Source organism: Corvus moneduloides, chromosome 5, assembly GCF_009650955.1.
Source record: "Corvus moneduloides isolate bCorMon1 chromosome 5, bCorMon1.pri, whole genome shotgun sequence".
NCBI lineage: Eukaryota > Metazoa > Chordata > Aves > Passeriformes > Corvidae > Corvus > Corvus moneduloides.
The window spans coordinates 57,920,980-57,944,276 of record NC_045480.1 but is presented as its reverse complement, the minus strand read 5'-3'; the positions used below and the strand labels follow the sequence as shown (position 1 = coordinate 57,944,276).

Sequence of the window (23,297 nt, the reverse complement as noted above, 5' to 3'; positions counted from 1 at the left end):
CAATCTGGCAGCACAACAGAAATGTAAAAGCCCAAAAGACCCACAAACACCAAATAACACAACTGCTCGGCCTTCGGCCGTTGCAAGGATGGCTACCACAGTACACGTAGGAATCTGAGAGAAAGAGAGGTGTCTGAGGGGGTAAAATATGTCCCCATGAAAAATGCCTCCAAAAATCCTCCTAAGATTGCATGACTTCACAAAATTCTCATTACAATTATTTGGTTACTGCTGGTAACCAGACTACAGAATAGGAACACATTTCCATGCAATGTATACAGAACATGGGAGAGATAGGAAGATAAAATGAGAACATCTATATGAAACACAGAATACTTAAAATTTCATTCACAGCAGTTCATAGCAGGAACAGTAGTGGTTGTGCAACAGGGCAAGTTTCCAACAGAGATGCTGGTTGTATTCTACACCCACTCCTAGCTCCCAGACAACTACACAGTCAAAGGTCATATCACAACAAATATGAAACCTGGTATTTTTCACCCTAAATGGTCAAAAGAGCTCTCAATATGGAATTCAGAATATTTTTCTATCCATTCGACTCATACAACCTTTTCTAGATGGGGTTATAACCTTTGTATTCTGCCGAGTTATTGCAATCAAGGTACACCACAATACCCCACACATCCCTAAACTTTAGCTTAATTCCGCCCCTGTTACTTACACATCCTGGAACTCCTCCAGAGATTTCTGTGGTGTGAAGACATTTAATAAACTGATAATCTGAAAAGCAAAGTAAGACAAAAGAACAAAGAGAAGTGATATACATAACCAGTTGAACCTGCCCTGAAGTGTATTAAAGGATAAATTGTTTTTTCACTGCTCTATTTGTATTAACACTTCTCACTTTATGGATCAGTAAAAAATCGGCAACACTCAAAATAAAATACCACAGATCTCTTAGATTTCTTCTAGGTGCACTTGCAATCATCTGAAAGAAAGATAACCAGTGACAAAGTGAAGTGCTAAGGGTGAGACACTCGTCTCAGTTTTGGAGTTACAGGCTCAAAGACCAACTTCAGCTCAATCTAGCATAACCATATTTGTGCAACAGCCACAATTTTCTTATTTATGAGGAATGGTAATTTGAAGGGACAAATAATCAAGGACCATCTTATTAAACAGTAGTCCTTCTTATCTCTGACATGGCCTCGATTCCTTTGAGGGCACAAACATGCACAGATTCCATCATGAGAGGTACAACTTTCCACTAGAAGCACTTTGAAATAGAGACACCCTGAGCAAAGACATCTTGCATACTGCAACTCCTTTTTTCCTTTCTCTTGTTCGGTTTGCATTTTTGTTTGCTTGATTTTAAACAGGCTGGGCTGTTGAAAGACAATGGTAAAAATGTGTGAAACAGAATAGAGGAAACCATGTGACCTCACAGACCTGGATTTCCCATTTTCCTTCTGTGCAAGTAACAGAGGTAGAAGGTATCAGCACTGCTGCCATGAAGGCAACCTCTGAACGTCTCCCTTCCCACCTCCATCACTTCTTTAGGTTTTCTAGCAGAAATTGTTCAACATTCTTTCTCTGTACTCCACATATTCTGACTGAATCTTACCTCTGCAAAGGTGCCTTTACAATCCTCTCCTTCCTTTGCACTTCTCTGTACAGAGAGCTCTGACCCGACACATGTGGTGCTGTAAGCAGCTCTCATGTCACATGTTTAAAATTACGTATTTAAAATTAGTGCTGCTCCTGCTGCCTTTTGATCTTTCCAGTCCATTAAAAAACTCTCTGTCATTCCTGCATTTTCAAATCCCCATGCATTGGTCTGACTGAGGGTGGCTTCCATCAAGTCAAGAGGGAAGACACAGGAACAGTCCTGGTCAACACAGTGGGAATGTAAGGATAAATCACTGCCCAGAAGAGAGGCAGAGGACACTGTAGTGTCAAGTCCTGCCATTTGCCATTTTAGGGTCAGTCCCTTCTCTTTCCATGTGAATTTGTGATTGAGAGCAAGTGTAAAATCTCACCTTACATCACATTTTTCAAGCTCATTTATGCTTTGCATAAGGAGAAAGAGTCATTGCAAGATCTGAGGGAAGGGTAAACATTGCAAACTGAAAAATGCACTCCTAATGAAAAGGAAGGGTCACACAGATATGGCAGTGAGAAATCGAGGAAGTGGAGGAAAATTAAATCCCTGGGACATCCCTTTACAATGCAGTGTGGCAATCCGACACGTTTCACTACCAAAAAAAAGCACTTTTATACAGTGTCAGTCAAAAAGTTCTAACAGATAATGGTTAAAATTAACATACAGCCCTGGAATAACACTCTTGCTGCAGCATAGGAATATTTTCATTCATTATGGATACTAAATGATATACAGTAGATGGTGCAAGAGGCAGGAAACTCTCGAACAATCCGTGTTTGGCACAGACTTGAAATAAGCACGTGCAATACCCTCAGTCTCTCGTGTGGGCATGTAGTACCAGAGAGGCTGCAGCCCTTGAGCATATATTTACATCTAATTTCTTCCATTTTAAAAAGGAACCAAACAAAACAATATCCGTTCTAACAAAGCAATGGACATACCATTTCTCCTGCTGAAAACTTACATTTTTATGATTCACACACTTCATGAGGACCAGCTCCCTGTAAGCTCGCTTGGCATGAGTTTGGTTCTGAAATGGTCTGCTGAGCTTCTTAATGGCCACGTTTCTGTCAAGGACAGCATCATATGCAGCACTGCAGTGATGAAAACACAGGGGTTATGCATCTTTGAGGGTATCCAGCATTTCTCATGGCAAATTCCTGAACCTCAGGTATACCATTTCCTTTTTTCCACTGAGAAAAATACTCGATCAAAAGAAGGAGAGAGTTTCTACTAAAAAAAAAAGGAAAGAGTTTCTAGCAAAAAAAAAAAAGTAAGAGATCAAAAGGAAACAGGTAGCACCACACTGGCAAAAGACAGCATGCGCCACTACTTCTGAACTCCAATTCCATTGGAAATTAACACTTATTTTCAAGGAGTGGGGGAAAAAATTAAATAACTTCAGATAAAAATACAATAAAAACTAGATGAGACATAAGGTATTTCATAAAGGAACTCTCTGTGCGTGGCTACAGCAGAAAAGACTTTTGTTTTTTCTGTCACCACTAAGAACACCTTCACCACGTGGCTCAGTGAACAATTGCCCACTTATCCAACATGAAGTCTGTACTTTCCTTATGATATTTCTAATGAAATCAAGTTATTCAGTCATTCTTTGAGACCATATAATCCAATTCCAATAACATACCTAGAAACAAAACCAATTTCACAAGGTTTTTTTACTGATTCCTGATAATGAAAAAATTTGTTACATATGCACAGTTACAGCTTTTGAAAATGAAGAAATACGTTATTGTTTGCAAAGTGAACTTTTAAAGCCGGGGTCCTAAAATGCTCCTTCAACTTTTAAATGTTTTTCACAACCTTCAGTTATTTTTATAAATGCTACCTCCTATGTCTTTGAAACACTTATTTTGGTGGTTCAAATCTGACTTCATAAACTCTGAGTTCTAAATTCTGAGTTCTAAATTCCACAAAGCACACTAAGTCCTAGAAACATTTCCAAGTGGACAGCATCCTCAGACCCTCTTCCTGGTTTTTCCTTTTGTCAGGAATGAGGAAAGGCATGACACAAGTTTTCTGCTAGTCCATGAAAAGCAACAATGTATTTCCCATGAGATAAATCAACCAAACCACTCATCGTTCTAAAAAATTGCTTTCTTAAGCATAAATATTCAGAATCCTGTTATTTTTTTTCTCACTAACTCTTGCTTACTGCAGACATTTGGTGACAGTGGCTAACTAAGTACAGAGCAGAAAGCATGCAAGCATCAGAAACTTAGTCACAAAGCCAACACAAATGTACAGCTGTTCAAAACAGGTAAGAAAATGTTGGCAATGTTTGCCTGGGAAACCACACAAGAAGAGAAGAATCAGAAATATTTAATTTACACTACAATTGCATAAATAACACACCAAATACATCCCACAAATAAGAATAATTGTTTGCAAAAGGTGATGAGGAGTTTTGCAAAGATTACTTTTAGGACTCATTTAGGAAGACTCTTGAGAGTGGGCCTAGGGAAGTGATCCTTCCATGGCCACATCTGGAATTCTGGGTTGCACTGCAGGCTTCCCAAAATGAGAAAGATAAAGACTGGAGCAATTCCACTGATGAGCCATGAAGATTATTAGGGACTGGAACATCTGTCATACAGGGAGCAGCTGAGTGAGCTGGAGTTGTGTAGCCTGGAGAAGGCTTAGGGTGGATCTTATCAATGTTCTTAAGTATCTGCTGTGAGGAGTAAAGAAGATAGAGCCAGACTCTTCCAGTGGTCCTGAGCAATCTGCTCTAGTTGACTCTGCTTTGAACAGGTGGGTTGGACCAGCTGTTCTCCAACATCATCCACTCTGTCACCTGGTAAGGGTTCTTTATTCTCCTATTCATGAATTAGGCATGTCACTTTCATGACCCAGCTAATATCCTGCTAGTCACATGCATAAACAAAGATACTGCATTCACCAGTTAAACCATACAAGCAGCAGCTTAGGTCACAAGGCTATCAAAGATCCAGCCTGATTTGATTTCCCTCCCACCACAGAACTTCACTCAACTAAACTTTATGTTAGGAGGAACATGATGTGTGACTTACAGCCTAACAGTACATAGCAGAAAGCCAACCTCCTGTGGCAACTGGCAGAATCATGTCTCTCATTCTGATTTAGTTCAGCCACAACAGGGCATCATAAAGGCTACAATGAAATTGAGAAAGCATTAAACAAATAAAATGCAAAGTCCAAGAATTTAAAAAACCAGGATCTTTCAACAGTTAAATATTTTGTCCCTATTGTTCATGGACATACACTGCAAATATACTTCAGCAGACAAATCTCTCAGCTAATCCATATTACTTGATCACCCAACTCCTTTTAGGATGAAAAGCCTATGTAAGACTCAACCAAGCTATGTAAGAGTACTGTGAATAATTTTAATAATCTTTTCTTATATTTTAATCTCATTAGCTACATCATAAAACTACTGACTAGGAGTTAGGAAACACCAAAAGTTTGTCTGGGCAAACATTTTCCTCAGTTCCTGATCTCTGTTTGCTTTTCTGAATTTTTTCTTTCTGTCAAAGCAACAGACAAAAGCACCAATCTAAAATCAGAAAAACAAAGGCTTCTTAAACACTTGGCTTTTATGATCAATTCCCGGTCCTTTGCATACCATGGACAACTAAAGTAATCCTTTGTAGAAGGATATTTACTTTGAGACACAAGGATCTTGACTGTAATTCTATCATGGTCTTCTATCAAATGGAAGGTGTCCAACTACTTGAAGAAGTCAATGCATGAATTCACTGCACTGGGTAAATTCATAGCCCTGATGGTTTTTTTCTGTGTTCACTAGAGAGAAGCTTTTGTTTACAGCCAGCCAACTCTGCACTTTACTACAATGAAATTACAGATACCAGATGCATCTCCTCTCTCTGCTGCTTGCTACACAAAATCCTTACCTTGGAACATCAAGTTTAGTATTGATGATAAGCCTTCTTAAGACAAACTTTAATCACTGGCAGAAGAGTGGCTGTATAAACATGTGGCTCCAGGGATCAGGAATAAGGGAGAGAGAGTAATGAGTGTCTGCAAACTGTGATGCAAAGGTTGAGTGTGAAAGTCACTCCAGCTCTCAAATAAGAGACTGGACTTGCATCTAAAAGAGTTTCTCTGGAAACTCTATCATAACACCTCTTGCTCAACTGTAAATTTATTTTTTAATTTATACAACTTCCTGGTCTTATAGCAAAGACTCCAAATTACCCCTGGTCTTGTAACAAAATGATAGCTTTACTGCAACATGAGCTCAGAAAAATCCTCAAAGTTTACTACCATGTCTCTGCAGCTGTTCAGTCAGAAAAGGCAGTAAATAAACTCTTTCCCTATAAATCCTCTTTACAGTTAGTTTGACATGGTAAATGTTAGTGTTAAAAATGTCTTTTAAAACTGTAAATAATTTGAAACAAACTTATTTAGCAGAGATAAAAAATTTTAGTGAATATAAATTCATGACTACCAAGAGATAGATGTAAATACAGCCATTTAGCAAGGCTCTTTGCTGACTTTGGCAGGAAAAAAATGAAACTCCTCCCAGTCAGATTTACATGAACCCAGGTCATCTTTTATCACTAATATTCTGTGTGAGCTCAGACTGCAATAATCAATAAGCAATGCTCTGTTGTCATGCACTTGAAAGACCAGGCATTCATTTTTATACCTATTTCAAAAAGCAAAGGAAAGCATTCTAGTTTCATGTCCAAGCTGTTCTTTCAGTAGTCTCTTTGCAAGTAAACACTTAAAATTATTCCTCCCATGTTTTCTTCAACAGTGAAACTTAACATTTATCAATTCCATTATAATCTACCCCAGAACAGACTGTCAAATCCACAGAAAATACATATCTTTTTAAGTTGACTCTTAGAGGTGGGTTCTTAGGATGATAAAGGACAATTTTTGTAATCTTAGGGTCAAGGGTCTTTGAATGGGGCACACACATTCTCTTTAAGGTGCTTACCCTATCTCAAGCCACTACTTCATGCAAGTACTATTATTATCTCTCAGATGACAGATCAGAAGCCCACGAGAGGAAAGAAAGCTCCCAGCCTCCAGTCTTCCAAGGTGGGCTGTGAAATGGAGACTCTGGGCAATCTCAGAAAACAGCTTTTTATATTGAGGAAGTCTCTTCACTGAATGCTGTAGAAATTTAAGGGCCACCAAACACTCCCCTTCCCTATTACTGCATATGCATATTGTGACAAATATAGTGGTAACATTTGTCTGAAAAGCTGCTTAATATTACACCTACTTTCTAAAGAGACAAACTTTGGTCATCTTTGCCTTCCTCCAAAAAGACTCCAGTCACAATTCTGCTTATTAAAAATCATTGCTATTTAGATCTGTAATACTTGATCCTTCTAGCTAACCTGGTTTTGTTACTGACATTTGCATTTTGCCTTATTTCCTTCACCCCAGCACAGCAAGGGGGCAGAAAGCTGTAACAGATCTTGTTAAGCAAAGACATTGATCTGTGTAGTTGAAACACTGTGGTTATTTAGTGGCGAGATCCCCATCAGTGGAGAGAACTGGTAACCCTGAAAATCACACTTAACAAGAATGCTAATGATAGCTCATCCTCACCCAATCACCACCAATATATGGAGCAGAACACCTTTTATAGAAATGCTCAGATACACATCTAAATGTATATGCACAGATAGATAAAAAGGAAAGCATAGATGGATGAATATATAAATACTTTTCACGGCAGTTTTTTTGTCTTCAAAGCTCTTGTTTCAGATAACTATCACTAATGCAATTTCTGAAGAAGTCATTTTTAGAAACAACAAGAGCCAAATCTTTTTCCTGTATCAAGCAAAATTGCTGTAAAAGTAGTTTATGAAACTTCAACCACAAAATATTTCAAGTGCTTTACCTTCTCTCTGCTTATGGTCCCCTGTCAGCCAAGTACTCTAACAAAAAAGAGTGAAAATGTTATCTTGCTTTAAGCAAACTTTTCTAAGTGTACTCTGGCAGGGGTTTTCTGGTGGGTTTGATTTGTTTGCTCCTTACAGTGCCCTCATGTACCAGTCCAACTTTTAGAATGAAATTAGACTTTATCATTCTTTTTTTTTCTCCTCTTGACATCTAAGTTTTTAAAGGCATACATTCATACAAACAGTGCCCATTCCTCTCTTCAACAATTACATTAAAAAATTATTTTTAGAGTGACAACTTCTCTTCAGAAAGTATATTTAAATATAGCAAATGTTTTCCATGAAACTAGTGTAAAAGAAAAGAATTCCATACCTGCACCAGTGTGCAGAAAGTTTGCCCCAAGCAGTACAAGTCAAAGGCCACTGTAACAAAAAAGCCTCTGACTGTCCTTATTAGGTTTGGAATCAACCCTTTGTGCTGAAAATCCAGTTTGACCATACTGAAGAGCTGCCAACCTATTGTCAGGAACAGCTACTATATAGTCTGGATCAGCTCTATTTCCTCTCAAAATGCAGAGAAATTGAGACAATATTCAGAGCTAATGCTAAAGAAGACCAATACAGCTTCATAATGAATGACTGCTGCATTTTTCCTGTTGCCAATTATGATTCTAGCTTTTTTGTGTGTGTTTCCATCAGCTCACAGTTTCTTGCAAGCCACTGGAAACAGCTCGATTATAAAATACAATCAAGCTGCCTCCCCAGCTGCAACACAAGGTACCATTTTTTTTTCTATTACCAGATCTAGTCTAACAGAATAAATAAATTATTTGCCAAGGGTTCCCATGAGCTTCCTCAGCACTGCAGAGACTACTGATTGGGCTCAAAACATTCCTTCCTGCACTGCACAGAAATGTGATCTATTATCCTGTGTTGGAATGAAGTAATGAGAGAGGACCGAAGTGCCTGAATTGTTTGGGATTATCACCCCAGTCCTTGAATGAAAATTCAGCATTGCTGTCAAGATTTATAGTGAATTCTGTAGTGCTTAAACTTCAAAGACGTGCCACTAAAACAGGAGAATTTTAAGACAAAAGTTCAAAATGTGTGGCTCTATTTTTACATTTCAGTGTTTTATCAGGAAAGACATCTGGTCTCACCAGAGACCAGCAGAGGGGCAGAATCCCCTCCCTCACCCTGCTGGCCACTGCTTTGGATGCAGCCCAGGATGTGTTTGACTTCCTGGGCTCTGAGTGCACATGGCTGGGTCATGTCCAGCCTCTCACCCACCAGCACTGCCAGGTCCTTCTGGGCAGGGCTGCTCGGGATCTGTTCGTCCCCAGCCTGTGCTGATCGCAGGGGGTTGCCCAAACCCAGGTGCAGCACCTTGCACTTGGTCTTGTTAAGCCTCATAAACCTGCAAATCTGCTGATGGTGCACTTGATCCCTTTGTCCGTCATTAATGAAGATATTAAATAACCCTGGTCCCAATACGGACCCCTGAGGGGCACCACTTGTCACTGATGCCCATCAGGACCCTGAGCTGTTGACCACAACCTTCTGGATGCAAGTGTCCTGCCCTCAAATCTCTCTCTTGCCATTTTAGAGAGAAGGATATTGTGGGGGGACTGTGTCAGTGGCTTTACAGAAATCCCGATAAGTGACGTGAAACGCTTCCCTTGTTCACGATGGAGTCACTCCATCACAGAAGGCCATGGGTTTGGTCAGGCAGGACTTGCCCTTGGTGAAGCCCTGCTGGCTGTCCTGAATCACCTCCCTGTCCTCCATGTGCCTTAGCACAGCTTCCAGGAGGATCTGTGCCATGATATTCCCAGGCACAGAGGTGGGGCTGACAGCTCAGTAGTTCCCAGGGTCCTCCTTCCTGCCCTGTTTAAAGATGGGTGCAAAGTTTCCCTTTTTCCAGTCACCTGGGACTTCACCTGACTGCCACGGCTTTTCAAGTGTCATGGAGAGTGGCTTGGCACCTACATCAGCCAATTCTCTCAGGGCTCTGGGAAGGCTCTCATCAGGTCCCACAGACACGTGCATTCAGGTTCCTCAGTGGTCACAAACCCAATCTTTATTTACAGTGGGAGGGACTTTGCTCCCCCAGTCCCCATCCTGCTGTCCCTCCACTGGAGAGGTGTGGGAAGAGAAGTTGCCCCTGAAGACTGAGGCCAAGAAGTTGAGTACCTCAGTCTTCTTCTCTCTGGTAGGGGTGTCTATTACCTGGCTCAGTAGCACACATGCTTACTTGCAAACACAAAGTCCAAGCCCACAGTTCACCCAGTCCCTTCACTGTCACCCAATGAGGATTAAATAGTGCCAGTGTCATATCCATAACAGTCCAATTTTGAATCTGTATTGCTCATTCTGTTTCAAGTACTACAGTCATTGCCTAAAATGTCAAAGCCAAGCAGCCCTTTACAGCAAAGATAAACTGGGAAGCATAATTCATTCATAATTCTAAGGACAGCTAGATCTGAAAAGTTTTCTGTGAAATCTATTTCACAATTCAGTCATGCTGAGAGAGCTCTTATCTGCCAAAATTTCAGATGGGAGGGTCTGAAGGAAGGTGTTCAAGCCATCACATATAAGACAATGTAGAAGAAGCTGCAGGGATAAAAAACGATGGAACACTTATTTTTAGTAAACTTATTTACAATAAAAGTTATCTTTCTAATTACACGAGCTGGTGATGCCCTAACAAGAGCCATTTTGTAGCCCACCTATCAGTTGTGTATACTGATGCAAGATAAAACTCTTCCCACAGTCATTCTCACTCACAAAGAGGGTGGGCATACAGGATACGGTGGGAAAGGCAATGTGGAAACAGCTATACAGTTCACACATTGCCTGGCACACCACTCAATGGGCGCTGGTTCAGTTTGCCAGGACATTAAAATATTCATGAGGATGCTGAGTATGAAGCATGTTTACATACTTCTCATCTGCATGTGCTCTGCTAATTCTTTATACTTGGCTCAGAAAGCCACTCAGCTGTTTCATACTTTTCTGAACAGAGCTGTAAAATCCGTACTTTCTGGCCCTGCATGTCTCTTGTCACTAACTCACTACACAGTCTGCTAGCTGCCAGTACCCTTTGTTAGCTGCCAGCCTAGGAAATTCAACCTGGGCAGTGAGAGGAGCCAGGTTTCTTTTCTATTCTGCTTTAAAAGGGCTCTAGACCAATATGTCATCTCTTACATGCTTCATGTGTAAGAGAAAGCAATCTCGTGGTCTCCAAAGTATCCTATATTACTCACTCTTTGTCTGCTCAAGGATTTACCAAAGCAAGGTGAAAAACTGAAAAATGAACCAGAGCTGGCAGTGTCTATCAATACTCAGTGGCAGAAAACACATGGGCAAAACAAGCTTCAGCGGGATTTGCCGGTAAACCATACTAAGATGATGTTTGCCCAGCATCTGGAGAATGGGTATAAGACACTGAATTTGGCAAAGAGATCTCACATTCACTGCTCTGAACTCAGCATGGAATATAAACTTTGGACAGTTTTCAAGTTTTTTAAGCAACAAAGCCAGAAAAAGTCCAGTTTCCTTGTTTAACAGCATTTACAAGACATGGGAAATAGTGGCACCAAGGCAGAGTCTCCACACCTGGCAAAAGCTGAGTACCTACCACATTCAAATTGTCAGTCACATGATAAACCTGCTATTTTTTGGATCTACAAACTGGAATAGAAGCCAGATACTATCTTACTATAACCTCCTTGCAATCACAGTTTAAAAGATTTGCTGGCTTGCCTGACAAACAGAACAAAAGCTGTCACTTGGCTCAATAAGAAATGCTATTTCACAACACTTCTTGCTGCATTTCTCAAATGATTAAATACCAAAATTCAACCATGGAATAAAAGTGTACTCTTAGCAAGCCTTCACCTACAATGTGATAACCATGGGAGAAAAAAAAGTAAAGAGTTTAACCCTAAATGCCCACTCAGATTCTAGTTTCCCCAAACTAACCCTGCAATCCCCACAAGGCTATTCTAAGCAGACAGAAACAGAATGGTTTACCTGCATAACAAGCCAAAGTGCCTTTTTAAAACAGGAACAAAACGAAAAATCTTAGGTTTTTGAGTTGCCCTGTAACACTAGAAATCTCAAGACATAGATGTGTACACAGAATTTTAAAACACTGTATTTGAATCCAGAAAAGAATAAAAGATTAAAAAAAAAACCAAACCAAACCAAAAAAACCAACACCAGAAAACTACACACAAATAACACCCACAAACAAACCAACCCCTCAATGTCCTATTTGCCACTCTCAAAGGGACTCCTGTCTTTGAGTCTTCCTACTTTCTGCTTCCCTTCCTGTCTGTCTCTATTTATTGCCAACTCTTGCCCATTCTGGAGAGTTTTCCCACTCATCTCACATCAGACATGCCTAGCACTGTTCACAAACTTCACCCAGGCTTCACACAGAATATCTTGTTTCATATTTTCTTTCTATCTTGCACAACTTCTATTTAATTTTTTTGGGCTGTCACCAGCTCTTATGATTGTCTAAGGATGGGTCTTGGGACAAAGCACAATAAATTGCTTTCTGTAAAGCACTGTGAAAATCTGTAGACTACATTCATCTTAGAGAATAAATATCAGCAATACATGCTGACAAAGAAAATGTGAATTTTCTGAGCTGCATTTCCTTCCAGACCGGCTCTAGTTTTTATTTTTCTGGTTCCATTGTGTCTTTGTTTTGATGCCTGCCATTTTATTTAGGTGGTCTGTCCTATTGCCCTACCTCTCTGATTCCATGTGGCCACAGCCATTCTCCTATCACAGGAGAAATCCCTTGGTCCTAAGAGGGAACAGAAGTGGTTTGTGCAATCTGTCTCATGTGAAACACATGGTGATCAGTGATGATGATGCAACAATTTCAGTGGGGACAGGGTTTCAGGTGAATGACATGAAAGGATGAGCCTGAAGTCTGTTAAGGAACAGCTGCAATGCACTGACAGCAGTTAATTACAGCCCTGGTTTTCCAGGAGGACCAACGAGAGTCTTGAAAAAATCTGTCCCGTAAGTTGTATTATGGTAGTGACACAGCACAAACGTGAGAAAAGAGAGATCTGTCAGTGACCAAGAGGAAGCTTTTGACAGTGTAGGAACAGAAGTACCTGACATCCATAAAGAGATATAAAATGTCACTGTCTGATAGCAAATACTGTAAATTAAATGGAGTTTCTAATCAACGCACAGAAAGAGCTTCAATTTCATAATCATCAGTTACTTCCCTGCAGACACAGAATTTTCAAACAGCTGATACATTTTTTAATGGCAAGGGGATCACAGATCCAGCCACAGCTATGAACAAACCTGCTCTGTGCCAAAGAGTTGTATCAATCCAGCTGAAAACCCTGGATGCCAACTCTCTCAAATGAGTCTGACCCTGCCTTTACAGTACTGAATTCATGACCACATAAAGGGAGCATTGCTGTCAGGGTTCACAAAAACAGATTGCACAGAGATGGTTTCCTCACAAACTTATTTATTTTTTCCCCCCATAAACTTGCAGAGTATAAATATGGAATAGATTTTGCCTGCTTAACTGTTGTAGTCATGGAAACCATACAGGTTCTTTAAGGAGAAAGGAATCAAAAAAGGACATAGAAATATAGGCAGAGTATTTTAGAGACAGAGGACATGATTTCTTTGCTAGGAAAGAATACTATGGCACATTTTATTACATACCATTTGTGATTACCACTACATTTTCAATTTTAGATTTCTCTGGACAAGCAAAGGGAAATGAAACAAAAGAAGACAAACATGAAATATGTGGTGACTTCCTGCCTACCAGGAATCTCTGCAGTTAGGTAGAAGAAGGACATTACTGAAAAAAAAAAAGAAATTGGGAAACATTTTTTGTACAGTTTCTACATGTCAGACCCTTTAAAAAAAATGATACAATAATAAGTCTTGCCCAAACATTACATCTCAGTTTCCTCTGTCATGTAAAAATGGGTCTTCATCCTGCCTCAGGTGCCTTTGTGCACTGTTACTGGATACATCCCTTTTCTTTGCTTCTTTCTCACTTACAGATAGTAGTAGTATATAGAAGAAGCTCAAGAATCAAAGCAAACAATGACTCAAAGACAATCCCTCTGTCCTATTTTTCAGATGTTATGTATAGTTTGTCACACAGCAACTGTTCTCTATGATCTTAACAGCATCTCCTTCCATATCCAAGCTCAGTTCTTTGCTGCAAGAGCACTGCAAGACATGGTCTCCTCCTCTCACTCCATATGCAAGCAAACTGTCTCTGGATATGTGTTAATATGCAAACTCTAATAACATCAGCTTAAGAAACACAGATCTGTCCAACTTAAATTAGCACCTCCACTCAATATTCTGGAGGCCAAGAACAGAGGCTCAGCCTCTGCTGCACTCATTGGGAGTCTCTCAGCACCTTAAAATTCACATGCTGGTGATCCAGATTCCAAATATAATTGGCAAGTTTACTGTCTTTCTTGAGAATCAAGGCATAGAGATATCAGAACCACAAAGCAGAATGTGCTGTTTCAGATGTACACCAGACCAATAGGCAACCAAATACACACAGTTTTTGGTATTTCAGAGCAATGACATGCAGGAAATCCAAAGAATACCACAATGTATCTGCAAACTGGGAGCTGGGGAAAAATCCTGCAATGTACAAATGAAGGAGGTTCAAAGCTTGCTGTGAGTTTAACTTCTGATATTTCAACAAGAACTTCCCAAAATGTAAAAAAAAAAAAAAAAACCTCAAACAAAAAAAATTAAAAATCACCATGTGTTGCCACTGTATGGGATGATATTAGCACTGGGAAACATGGGAAAATTTGTTTATACTGACATGTGCATTTCACTATCAGTGCAGCTATAGCTCCCAGTGCAAAGTGACAGCTCTTTCCTACATTGCTCTCACAGAACACACTTGTAAAACTCTCTAAAGGTTGTCTTCAAAAACCTCCTGGGGAGCAGGACGCCAAAGCACATCAGCGAAGCACACAACAGCTGAGGAAGAGAACACTGGCTGAACTAATGGACACAATTTGAAGAATCTACAACAGAACAGGATCAATCTGCAGCGCCAGCCAGTAGAGTGTTAAGCACAAAAAGTCTGCACAATGCAACTGTGTTACTGGAATGAAAGTAACCAAACTCACAACATATGATCAGTTCTGATTCACAGGAGAGATCGGGGCTGACAAAAGTAATGCTGCCACTCCCTTCAGGACCACTGAAATTCTAGGCATATCCAAGTACACTGTTTACCCCATTTTGCCTCTGAATGACAGGTATTTGTTCTCCTCTTCTGAGGAAAACTAGTGATTAATCCCACAAAGAGAACACCTCTGAACTGCAATGGGACTGCGCCAGTTTATACACACACAAATGTTGGTCTCTGTCAAGGAATACAGTATTTCATTTCAGTGACACAAATCAAAACAGTATTATTGGGATCACAATGAAGAGACATCTTCATGTCTCAAGAACTTGAATACACCAGTATGCAGCTAAACAGTACAAATAAAATCATGTATTAGCTGTAAGACACTGATAAGACCACTATTCTCTGTGTTTTTTCCACTGTACTATCACAAAAGTATGAGCTTGGAATTGATTATGGTCAGAAGCATCAACTCCTCTTTTCTATGGCTTTTACCATTACTCCCATTGCAATATCACTTTAGATCCTTATACCCAGCCCAGGAGTCAATGGTGCTACACAAAACCAGAACTGAAGGATAATCATTGTACAAAAGAGCCCACGTGTTTTTGCATCTTGTAGTGGACAATACCTGTCACATTTCTCCTCCGGCCTTTGCACACTCTGGGAAGTGGTTGAGTCACCATCCCTGGAGGTATTGAAAAAGATGTGCAGACGTGGCACTTGGGGACACTGTTTAGTGATGGACCTGGCACTACTGGGGGAACAGTTGGACACCATGATCTTAAGGCTTTTTTCCAACCTTAAGTGATTCTATGGTGTTGAGGTTACTATAGGGAAGGAATCAGCAGATTTATAAGCTACAATGAGCACTACCATCACCACAGGCTGATCTGAAAGAACTTTGCACTCTTTAAAATTCAACCACCAAACCACAAGTAAATCAGCCAAGGAGAACCTATGGTAATATTAGGCAACATATCAAGCTACTTACTGTCTTGCTGGCTCTACTTATTACAGGGAACACTAAAAGACTCTGTTATCTCTTTTATGTTCAGATTCAAAAATATCATTAAACCACTAATTCAAAGACAAAAATCTGCAACACATTTCCCAATTTACTACTTCAGGAATATATTTACAGTCTTCTCTATATCTGCAGATGAGGTGACTTTCTAAATTTATAACGCATTCACTGAAAAGCTCTCATAAAAGCATAATTCCTGCTCACATATCCTCCACTCAACCATTACTCACACAGAAACTTCCTGCATCAATGAGACAGAATAAAGCACTTCCCAACCAACTCCCCCAGTCCAGTTGACACATCATTAGACCACATCTCAACATCACGCAGCATGAAAGCTTGTGCTCACTTTTTAAGAAAAGACCAAGATCAAGGATTTCAGCTGAAAGGCATCATCAGACCCATTTATTTGATGTTCACCCAAACAACTTTGTTTTCAAAGCTAACATTTTCTCCTGGTAACGCACGCAGGTATAGGCACTATGTGGTCTTAAACCAGGCCAAATGTCTTCATAAGATACTGATAAGATTTTAACTGCTTGTGTCCTCAAGCCTGTAAGTGATGTCTTCCCTATCTGCCTTGGAAACCTGGACTTCACCCTTGCCTCTATCATAAATTCAAAAACTGTCAGAGGCCCTTCAAATTGCTTTTGAAATATTTCCGTACAACACCATTTTTCTAGACATCACAGACAGTATCAAAAATATCACAGGCAACATAAAAAATGATAGCTTGCAAACCACAGCAGAAAACCTACAGATCAATTACCTTGCTTCCAGGCAAAAAGAATTCATCTAAAACATAAAGAAATGCCCACTCCAACATCAGCATATTTCTGTTGATTTTATGGAACATGAGAATTCCTCTCCATCCACCATCATCCACCATGCACAAACCCAAGCTGAAAGTGACCTGTCTCTCTCTCTCAGCCCCTTGAAAAATAAGTTAGGTGTCAACTCCCTTCTAACATTGCAGAGGGGTATCAGCTTCTTCTCTCAGCAGTTTAAGTGGCACATGTCTAATTAAACTCAGAGAACTGTTTTCTGTTTCTATTCCAGACTCAAAGATTAACTAGTGTGGTCAAAAGCCTGTGCAGTTTTTACAACTACAGTTTGGTCTAATAAACTCCATGCTCTGTTTCAGCAAAGCCCCATCGCCATCATGCCTGTAATAACAACATGATAATGATATGCAAACGCACCCTTTACACGCTTTCTCACAGATGTCAGTGTGATGTAACGTGAGCAAGCAGCCTACACCTTCATAAAGAGTAGGGCTTGCAGGGTGAAGAGGAGCTTCCCTGCTCAAGAGATTCCAAGCAGCTTGCTTTCTTTCCTTCTTTTGGCTGCTGAAATAATTTTGTGAACATAGTTAACACAAAACCCTTTGAAAGAGCCCAAAGATTAATTTTCAAAGATACTGTATGTACTAGGTCTATAGCAAATACCACTTCCTCACTGAGTTTATAATTATTTCACATGGGCACAATTATAACAATCACACCATATGGTTTTCTCTTTTTCATGTAGTTTACTAAATCATCATCTCCTGAGGACCTCAGTATTTTAATTCTTCCGTATCAAGAAAATAATTTTTTCTTTGATGTAATTTTCAACACAATCAAGTGAAATCAAGTCCCCACTTCTTTCATAACCACATTCTCTGCTTCCCATGCCTGCTTCTGTTCCACAACACAAACTGTTTTTCACTGAAATTCTCCTGCTTATATTGACACCTGTTTATAGAACTGTATGAGAAAAATTTCAGTGTTCTGTGGCTTTGCCTAGGAACCCTGCAACACCTTCCAGAGCCTGAAAAACATCCGGCCTCTCCTCCTAAAAGGAGCTAACATTCAGCAGCCATACTCTGTCATTCCATAAAACCAAGCGTCACTATGCACTAAAGCGGTCTCCAGTAGCTGGGTAGCCAATTATTTCACTCAATAACCCACAGTTATCCTGAACGAAAATTCAGAAACTTGGCATGCTCTGAGAAGATTGAGCCTAAACCCCTCTGTGCCATCCTACCTGTGCCTGCCCTTGGTGGAGGGAATGATCAGAAACCACCCATTTGGCTTCTACGCTTCTCCTAATTCTGGCACCGAGGGACAGAATTGCATCCCAGATCTGTGACACTTCTTGAACAAGTCATTGAGTGTAAACAGAGCCACTGGATCTAAAAGAAACGATCACCTAGGTTTTCCCCAATATTTTCATAGAGACACTCCTTGTGGCTATTCTTTGCAAAGGAACAAGACAAGCAGCACAGATTACTTCCCCCACCAGAGCAAGCAGCACTGCACAAACAAGCAGGTTTTCAGTACTTTTTTTTCCTTAATCAGTTTTTTCTAGATGTAACTCTATTTCCATCAAAATACTTCTAAATAGGGTAAGTTTCTACAGTAGAAACTTATTCTAATAAAGCTTACTATGTAAGCTTATTATTAATATTACGTAAGGAGAAACTTACACAACTGAAGATGTTTCTCATCATGTATTGTTTTCTCTTAGCTAAACAACAAATATTTATCTCCCAATTGTTTTTTCATCAATTAATCACCTCACCATTGATTCTTCATGCTTTTCTGAGGGATGGTTTACTATATTTCTGGTAAATTATGCCTCACAACAGGCAGTTTACTATGTAACACAAACTGAGAAAAAAATGCTCATTATCTTCCCCATCTATCATGTAATACTTCTATATCTGTATCATCAAAAAGCCTTTTATGGCCTCTCCATGCTACTCACCATTTCAGGGGATTTGTGTTAACTTTCACTCAAACTTGCTTGTTTTCCAATTTGATTTTCTTTCCTAAGAAATTATTAATTTTTACTTTCAGCTCTTAGTATGAAAGTAAAATTCACAGGGTGTTTTTGATTTCATTTAGCTTAATGCCTCTGTTTTTTGCTGCTCGCAAATTTATCATTACAGCAATTCAGTTGCAGAGAGGTTCAACAAAAACTCATTTTCCTCTGAAACAAATAGAGGATAGTAAGGAGGAAGAAAAACCATCTTTGCTTTACATGGAATTAAAAAAATAGTGCAAAATTAATTTTACTAGTCCTGAACCCAAAATATGCCTCTTTCCCAAAGCTGATTTCAAAGCAAGCTTTAGTTCTTTTGTGTTTAAGATACACAATATGGTACTTGGCCATTTAGCTCAGTCTTTGGACTTGCATGGTCTCAAAGCATTCTAAACACTGGAAGTGATGGACTGAGACCTAAGGATGTGTTGTCAGTATTGTACACTGTCAATTGGTTGGTGCCAATGCACAGTCCATGGCAAACCATCTGCCACTGGATTAAAGGAACCTTTTGCTTTACCACTGCCTCCACCTGTAAAGTAACACACATTACATCAAATTCAGAAAAAAAACAGTAACTGAAGTGATAGATGGAATTAAGACTTCATCTCTGATCAAGTTACAGATAAAAGATTGTTTTAGTTACCCTAATGCCCCATAATTAAACAGGTAACAAATGCCTGCCACAGAAACTTAAAAGCCATGTCTAAAAATGCAGAGGCAAAAGCCAACCAGACTTTCACAACTTTTGAACATGCTAAATTCAAATTGCATTGTTTAGGAGAGCTACTGAATGTTTCTGTCGTTCACTTTATTCACATCACTGAAACACCACTTTCAAGAAATAAAGGAAACATTAGCAGCTACCTCCATTTGAAAGGCTTCCACCCTGAGTACTTGAAAATGCTATGGGATGTGACAAGTTTCTATGTTGCTCTCAGTGATTTTGCTGTACAAAGACTAAAATTACAGGGTTTACTTGGGATATTATTTGCACTGCCTCTGGAAATAGTGCCACAGTTGTCAATTATGATAAGATCTCTCTCCCCCTTTCTTGCTAGTTCCATTTTGCTGTGTGGAGAAACAAACCCAGTGCTATCACTCTTACCAGCCGGGGAATTTATTAGCAAACCACTGGGCTCCTCCTGCCTCAGGATGTCTGTTGCCTGACTGCTATTTTTGCAATTTGAGACAAAGGCTGTGGCTGGCAAACTGTGAAGAAATGCAAAATGCCAATTCTGTTTCAAAGCATCATAAGAGAAACTGCTGATACTCACCAAACTATTCCCTGAGCCCCAGAGCCAATAGGTTTCAAGTTCTGGTAGCGTTTGAGAACTGTGAAGGTCGAGTCACCTACTTCCACGCTGTAGAACTGGTTGTCAACTTTGCTTTTGCTCATGTTGTAATGTTTGGCAATATATGACACATCCACTTGTTTCCCAAATCCCTGTTGTACAGAAGAAGGGAAGGGGAGAGGGATTGGTAAAGACAGAGAAACCAAGGCTGGTAAAATGTAAGAATACAGATAAAGCACTGTCAGCCTAATTTTTCAATATAAATTCTTGTCATTTTTGGCTCATTCTCATAAGGACTGTATCAGACCTTCTTTCATGCAGGAAGTCACCCTAAAAAGGCACTCATTAAAGAAAACTAGTGAGTTCTCCAGCTGATGTTTGTGACATTGTTACTGCCAACTACTGGTCTCTGCCTGCCATCATTCCTGCTTCATGTGCTTGTGCTGATTCTGCCCTGGTTTGTATTGCAATGAATTTAAAATAAGATGACTTTCATCAGTGTGGAAGTGGGACAAGAGACACAGGAATCAGGCTCTTCATCACTGATCAGACAGAGCAAGCAAGTGTATTCCCAGGAGTGCTAAAACTTTCCCTAAGCACCTGATAAAGGCCCTGAGAAGCTTTCAACAGGAGCTGTGAAAGAAACAGAGCAGTTTATGAGACAAACTGTGACCCAACATGGCTCAGTATCATGAAAAAGTATTATTCAGTATTATGAAAAAGTATTATTCAGTATTATTCAGAAGTTCTGGAGGTCTTCCAGAGTTCTGGGTTCCTAAGGATAGGAGGGACAGCTGCTCTCATGACCTAACAAAAGCATTAGTACTAAGCAAATGCCAATTTTCATGACACAAAACCAAGTTTGTGCTTGCACTGTAGCTAGCACTGCACAGCAGTGCTCCTCCCCAAAACAGTAAAATTAAAAACTAATAATTTTTACAAGACCAAAAAAACCCTCCCTCAAATTTGTAAAATTACTATGCAGCAAGTTACACTATAACCACTTTATGACTACTGCTGAGCTCAGTTCCCTGTGGACTATGGAGCAAATTTATAGTCATTTGAGATAAAAATCAGAATTAAGTGCTTGTTATTTAGGATTCTATACTACATGATGCTGAGCACAGGATGCAAAAGCTCAACACATTACAACAGATCTGCCCTAAAAGAGTTGCAGCTCACTTATGGAAGTCATGACATGCCCAAATGCCTTCGATAAAGAAAAGGAAAAACCAGCTATGCGTCCTCTATGCATTTTTTTTCAGTGCTCCCAAACACAGCTTCTAAATTTTCTTATTTGCTCTATTATAAATTTCTTTCCCCAAAAAAAATCTGAATGATCAACTGTATTATGTGTTTATGGACTACTAAGTTGAAATTTGATGGAGCTGGGAAAAAAGTAAAGTTGATTTTGATTACATTACTCTTTCAATTAAAAAGGACATTATTCTAGTGTTCCAAAAATCTGGCCATTAAAAACAGATTACTGACCTTGCAAAGAACTTGGATATTAAGGTTTGCCTTAGAAAAATGATTATTATTTTTCTGTCCACAATCTGACTGGAAGGCACTTTGGCACTGGAGAGCATCATCCTAAACACCTCATTTAGAGACTTTGAAACATTTTAACAAATGTAGCTCTTTAGTCAAACACAAAGTCTTATCTCAGAAGACCAAGTGGAAACTTTACATTAACTTGTTCATCAAATATTGCGAGGGGGAGAGCCGGGGAGGCCTTGCCCTAACACAAAAAGGGAGAGATCTATGGACGCTGACGCAGCACTAAATTGAAGCTTCCAGAGAGTGAAATGACTCCAAAAGAGGTTTGACTTTTTCCCACTTGAAGACAAACAGGCTGATCTGATTCACACTGTGTAGCCTTAGTCTTAAAACTTCTTCCATTAGGCAGAGAGAGATGAATAAATTTGGCTATTCAGCTCAGGTATTCACAGCAGACCTAGAACTGAGAGGTTTTTTGGTTTTTTTTTAATAACGTGCTCCTGACTGACAGGAATTTCACAGCTCTCTCTGGCTAGACAAACACATTTGGAGCATGTTTTATTCTGATGTCACTATCAGAACAATGCAGGACATATTCAGCATTAACACCCATTACTCTGAAACCAATGTTTATACACAAAGTGCCAGCATAAAAATTGCATTCCTGAGTGAGCCTGACTCATAGCCAGCTCCTCTGGAAGTAGAGACAGAGTGAATTTTTTAAACAGATTGGATGACTGTGTTAAGGCTTGGATGAGCCAGGCCTGCCACAACTTATTTGTGTCCTTACTCCCAAGCTACCTGACAGCTCGTTGTGTGGTGTGGATCTACATGGGAACACATATTTTATCACCCTGTGTCTAGAATAGAAATTACTTGTTTTTAAGTTAGCCTGACCATGTGAACTACCAGCCTCAGGAAACTCGTGCTGCATACAGTGGGGTTTCTGAACTGCTGTGGTTCTAGCAGCTGGTTACTTTAAATCGAAAAATGTCTTAAAAAGCAATTTAAACAGCTCAGAACCACTCTGTAGCACCTCAGTTACACGGGTAATTAACATATCCAATGGCTTCAGTCAACAGCAATTAAAGTTGTGGGACCCAGAAGACCACAACTGGTAAGAAGACAGAAATGTCCTGATGAGCAGCTCTCCTCTGCACAACACAGACCATTGCTATGACAATCTGCTCCTAACTGTGTGTGAGAGGGAAAGGTAAATACTGCTTTATTTTTCATGAAATCACTTTTTCTTTTTAGATTAGTATTTTCTTCCCTACTTAAATATTTGTGCCCCGTAAGGTCTTTGAAAGGAAACAAACACCAAGCATTACTTCTAAAATTCAAGGCAGGCTGGTTTAGTTTGAAGCTCACTTCAAGCAGAATGCCTCCTCTGAGTGACAAAAACTTCAGCTTTGTGGACAGGCAAAACAGCCTCTAAGTCATCCACTAAGTTGCCTCCTCACTTTAAACCCATAGTGCAAAAGAACTACAAAAAAACCCTACTCTACATTTTCCAATTTTTACCAAGATCTAAATTAGCAAAATAAAAGCACAGTAAGGCTTCTAAAGTCCAGTGCACTGCTTACTTTCATAACAACCAGGAGAAGAATTATATAACTATCCTTGTCATGATGCTGATTTAAATCAAATCCCTAAATCAATGAATTAACGGCATTATTGGATTAATCACATTTGATCAGATCCCCAAACCAAGCTGACACCTAATCAAGAACCATCTCTGGTTGATTCAACAACCACTTCTGAATGAGGACAAGGAAATGGCAGTTTTGTTTCACTCCAAAATTAAGGTAAAAAACCTTTTCCCTTTAGTAAGGAAGTTCATGCTCCTTATAGAGCATGCCAATGTTAGTTTTAGTTTCAAACCCTGATGAAAAGGTTCTTCTCCAAATCTTCAAATTTGCATATCTCATCTAAAAGAAGCCTGCACACTACATTCTGGTCTTGTCCCATTACA

General features: G+C 39.6%; 1 protein-coding gene across 8 annotated transcripts in view; it reads right to left on the bottom strand.

Moving 5' to 3' along the window:
* Positions 1-23,297, bottom strand: part of MAPK10 (mitogen-activated protein kinase 10) — a 148,658-nt gene that overhangs the window by 50,661 nt on the left and 74,700 nt on the right. For all 8 annotated transcript variants that reach the window (XM_032108574.1, XM_032108576.1, XM_032108573.1 and 5 more), the window contains 3 exons: positions 19,805-19,974; positions 2,589-2,718; positions 683-741 (listed from right to left, as the gene is read on the bottom strand). In XM_032108574.1, the coding sequence (XP_031964465.1) occupies positions 683-741; positions 2,589-2,718; positions 19,805-19,974 (359 nt within the window). The remainder of the gene's footprint in view (positions 1-682; positions 742-2,588; positions 2,719-19,804; positions 19,975-23,297) is intronic.